This window comes from Galeopterus variegatus, unplaced genomic scaffold, assembly GCF_000696425.1.
Source record: "Galeopterus variegatus unplaced genomic scaffold, G_variegatus-3.0.2 Scaffold812, whole genome shotgun sequence".
Lineage (NCBI taxonomy): Eukaryota > Metazoa > Chordata > Mammalia > Dermoptera > Cynocephalidae > Galeopterus > Galeopterus variegatus.
The window spans coordinates 165,775-170,657 of NW_007726923.1; the positions used below are offsets into that span (position 1 = coordinate 165,775).

The 4,883-nt window shown below is 44.5% G+C and overlaps 1 protein-coding gene across 1 annotated transcript in view; it reads right to left on the minus strand.

Moving 5' to 3' along the window:
• Positions 1 to 4,883, minus strand: part of SLFN5 (schlafen family member 5) — a 31,860-nt gene that overhangs the window by 718 nt on the left and 26,259 nt on the right. Inside the window, exons 4-5 of the mRNA XM_008572623.1 lie at positions 606 to 1,326; positions 8 to 448 (exon numbers count right to left, since the gene is read on the minus strand). Of these exons, the coding sequence (XP_008570845.1) occupies positions 8 to 448; positions 606 to 1,326 (1,162 nt within the window). The remainder of the gene's footprint in view (positions 1 to 7; positions 449 to 605; positions 1,327 to 4,883) is intronic.

Genomic DNA, 4,883 nt, shown 5'->3' on the forward strand with positions numbered 1-4,883 from the left:
GCTCACCACCCCCTCCAGGTCCAAGTCTTCAATAATCTCTAAGTTGCCTGGAACATCCTGAGCCCATTTAGGTTCATACAGCATCACCAGGGACCCAGGGGGGACGTTAGGTGGAGGATTTTCTCTGACCTGCTGCATTACATCTTGCATGTAGTTGAGTATTGGGTATGTATTACGTACCACTCTGGTGAGCTCTTCTCTGGGATGCTGGGCTGAGAGAGGAGGCAGGCCACTGCAACTCAAGTGGTTGGTCTGAAAGTAGTCCAGAAAAATCCAGAGAATTCCTGGGCAGTCCTTTTCCTTCTGAGCAATGGATTTTGCCTTCCCATACCAGTCCCCATTTTCAGTGCGGAAATTCTGAGCTTCATCAATGACAATGTGCTGAATATTTTTAAAGTCATTTTTCATGAAGGTTTTCCGGGTCACTGCCTGGCAAATGTTTTTCTTCCTGAAAATATAAGAAACACAGTCAGTTTTCCCCAATCAAACAAAGGAAGCCAATCCTACTCTTACACTTCTCTGGGTATGGTAAATACAATAGAATCTTAAAGCTACACCAGCCAAAGTTGCTCAGGAAGAGAAAGTGAAATAGTCAGGCTGCTTACCTCACAAGCTTCTTCAAGGGCTGTTTCTCACAGATGTAGAGAATGTCATCTGGTTGACAGTCAAACACATTCCTGATTTTCTCCATGATCCTAAGAGCTAGGATGGTCTTCCCTGTCCCAGGTAAGCCATGAACAAACAGCTCTCTGGTCTTGTGCAGGTTCTTTGAAAGCAACTCATACTGTTTATCTGTGAGTAGGTTCAAAACTTCAGAGCCCAGCTCATCACTTAAGAAGGATCTGAACCCAAACAAGACTATCACAAGGGACTGTAACAGAGCTTCCATGTGCTGGGTGGTCGTAAGGTTATAGGACTCTGGGTAAATCTGCGAATCCGAACCATGAAGGATGTTTGCTGTTTTATCAGGATTTAGCAGGAAGACCAAGGGGATGATGCATAATCTCCCAGTGTAGCCACCTGTGTTCACCAGCCTTTGCTTCAAACAACGGGCGACTATCATAGAATAGCTCTTGCATTCCACATCCTTCCTGCTGAAGATGGTGTAGAGGATTGGGGTGTTGTCCTGGGAAATTAGAAGAGCATCACAGATGACCCCTTGCTTCTCTTTCAGACCTAAGTCCACAGCCCAGCTTTGAGAAAATATTAATATTCCTTCAGAAACAGTGCGCATTTCCGTATTTATTAAGTCTCTGAGTCCTTTATGTTGTGAGAAGAGTTCCTTGTAGAGGCTTTTTGGAGTATATATCACTCTGCCTGAGGATACTAGGCAGGAAAAGAATTGGAATAAATTAGAAGAAAACTAGACAAGCTAGTAATCATCACTATATGAAGTAGATTCGATCAACATTTGGGCCCTACCATGTGTCAACACTGGATTTTACATTAGCAGCAAAACGATAAAATAGTTCCGATGGAACTGCTAATTGGCTACATGCATGGGGACAACAATAACTATGATGCAAAGTGGTGAATGCAACTGGAAAGAAGTACACAAAGTATTACGTGAACTCCAAGAAAAGGTACAGTTTAGGAAGGAAAAAAATGTGAAAATCTTTATGAAGAAGGAGACATCTGAGCTGATTCTTAAAGGATGACTTCGAGTTAGCCAGTTGTAGGATGGGGGAATAGAGAGAGAGTCAAAAGGGGCACATGGGTAAAGCGTGGAGACAAGAAACACCAAGGTCTGTTCACATAACTGCAAGCGGTTTGTGTTGCTGGTGTCTGAAGTGAGAGGTGAAGGGGTGGAGACGGGTTGGGGAGGAAGGCAACAGAGTGGCTTCTTAACCCTGGCAAAGGTTATGTCGTGTGTGGTCTCACTTAACGTGACATTCTGTAAAGCAAAACTATGGGTATGGAAAACAGATCAGTGGCTGCCAGAGGTTGGGGACTGGGGGAAAGTTTGACTCCAAAGGAGCAGCATAAAGGAGTTTTGTTTTGTTTTGTGTTTTGTTTTGTTTTGGGTGATGGAACCATTCTGTATCTTGAATGTGATGGTATTTACCCAAATCTACACATTTTAAAACTCTTCGGGCTAGGTGATGGAACCGTTCTGTATCTTGAATGTGATGGTATTTACCCAAATCTACACATTTTAAAACTCTTCGGGCTATAACAAAGAAGTCTATTTTATGTATGCAAAATTTTAAAAAAAATTTGAAGTACTTAAAAAAAAAAAAGCTTTGGATACATATATATAAGAGATTCTTAAATCTTTCGGGATCACAAACCCAAATTTGGACTCTAACCAAAACTATGAATCCTCTGCCAAGAAAAAAAATTAAATGCACACAAAATGTGCATTTTGAATTCAGAATACAGGGAAGAGTCAAGGATGAATCCAGATTTCTGTGCTTGGCTGGAAAGAGCATGGACTCTCCAATTGATACAGATAATGTGGAAGAAACAGTAGAAAAATAACACTCAATATAGCATAATATGCAGAATATATGGAAGAAATAGCAGATTGTCAGAGTGAGAGATCAGTTTTGGAAATGCTCAGTTTGGGATGCCGATGGTACATCAAGATGTCCAGCAAGCAACTGGACACACCTGTAAAGTTTGTCTGGCCTCAGAGAAATACTATAATTATTTTCTTAAAAAGTTGACTAAACTAAGGGTATCTCCTACTACTGTTTTGATTTAACATTGTTCTGGAGTAATTAGCCAATGAATTAGAATAAGTACAGGAAAGTAAAGTATAAATATAGGAAAGGTGGTTAATTAAAAATTATCTTCTCTTTTGCTTTGATAAAATTATTAAATAAGATGTTTAGAAATGGAATAATGTATGTTTTTAAACTAAAAGAGGGGCATGCAAGATGGCTGACAAGAGATGCCTACTGCTCATCCCGATCACAAAAAAGCACCAAAATAACTAACAAATGGCTAAAAATTGCCAGGAGCATCAGTGGGAGAGCATGGGATTGCAGCAGGAGACTGGCGAGATCCCTGTGGAGTGCAAAAGCCCAGAATAGCAGCATAGAGAGGGAAGAAAGACACACTACCTCAGCTACCATGTTTCTGCTACCAGGATCAGTGCAGGAGGGACTTTCCCTGTGGAGAAAAGGGATAGTGCAGGATCAGTGCAGGAGGGACTTTCCCTGTGGAGAAAAGGTAAATAGAAGGCCACCACTAGCCCTCATCCTCCTACCATGTTTCTGCTACCAGGATCAGTGCAGGAGGGACTTTCCCTGTGGAGAAAAGGTAAATAGAAGGCCACCACTAGCCCTCATCCTCATCACAGAAACTTGCAATTCCTACTACAGAAACATTCCACAGCCCTTGCACACCTGGAGCCAAGTGTGGGGAGCTGCTTAGAAGACATGCACCACATTGCTTCAGAACAGGAGCATGTAATGCTCACTCCTCTCACCCCACCCAAGTGACCCAAGCTGATGTAGTGCGGCACCATCTTGAAACCAGAGCCACTGCAAGAGCATGCCCTGCCCAGGGACCATAGCCAAAGTGCTTCCCCGGGCTTAAGGATCTGCTGTCATCCCAATGCACTCACATGAGAGGCTACAATGTTCTCATCCCAGTGGATTGGAGCCTGGGTACAGGTGTAGCTGAGATCACTCTTGCATGTCTGGTAATCTAACCCCAGGCCAGCTGAAATGCCCCACCCCCACACCCCCAGCCAGAGATTAGACAGGGGGACACAATTCCATCAGGCTCCCCCACTCCCCACTAGCCAACTGAGCTTCTGTGTGCCAGTGCCCCCAGCCCAGAAAAATAGCTCAGAAGTCCCTACCCTAATGAACACAACATGGAGCCAGCAAAGCTAAAGTATGCACACACTTTCTGACTAGAGAAGTGGCAGGGCAGTTTTGCCTTCCACAGGTCTGCCTTTGACCTCACCACAGCCCAAGAAGTGGCCGGGTGACCCCAACCTCCACAGGCCTGCCCTGCCACCTTGCCCTCAGCCTGAGAAGCAACCAAGGGCCCACCCTTGACAGACCTGCTCCAGAACCACCAAAAGAAGCATGACCTGATTCCCAGCCCCGACAAGCAGCTTAGTGGACCAACCAGACAGACCCACACCCAGCTGGCCAGCCAAGCAAAAGGTGCCCATGACCCTGGCCCAGAGAAGCAGCCCAGCTATCACACCCCTGCCAGACCTGCGTGAGTCTTTGAGCCATCCCATGCCCACACATCTGACTGAGAAACAATCCAGATGATGTCCCCCAGATGGGCCTTCCCCCAGTTGGAGAATCTACATGGTGACCCTATTACCAGCATACCAGTCCCAGAGACCCTGACACGCCACACAACCACATCCCTAGCCTAGGAAATATTAAGAATATTTATAGCAATAAACACCTGCTTGAAAAAAATAGAAATATTTCAAATAACCTAAAAATGCACCTCAAGGAACTAGAAAAGCAAGAGTGAACCAAGCCCAAAATAAGTAGAAGAAAGCAAATAATAAAAATCAGAGCCTGGGCCGGCCCGGTGGTGCACTCGGTAGAGTGCGGTGCTTGGGAGTGTGGCGGCGCTCCCGCCAAGGGTTCAGATCCCATATTCCCACTGAGGGTTCGGATCCCATATAGAGACCGGTCTGCTCACTGGTTGAGCACGGTGCGGGCACGACACCGAAGGTTGCGATCCCGTTGCCGGTCATGAAAAAAGACAAAAAAGGAAAAAAAAAATCAGAGCCAAAATAAATGAAATTGAGACTAAAAATACAAATCAAAAGATCAATAGGCACGACACCGAAGGTTGCGATCCCGTTGCCGGTCATGAAAAAAGACAAAAAAGGAAAAAAAAATCAGAGCCAAAATAAATGAAATTGAGACTAAAAATACAAATCAAAAGATCAA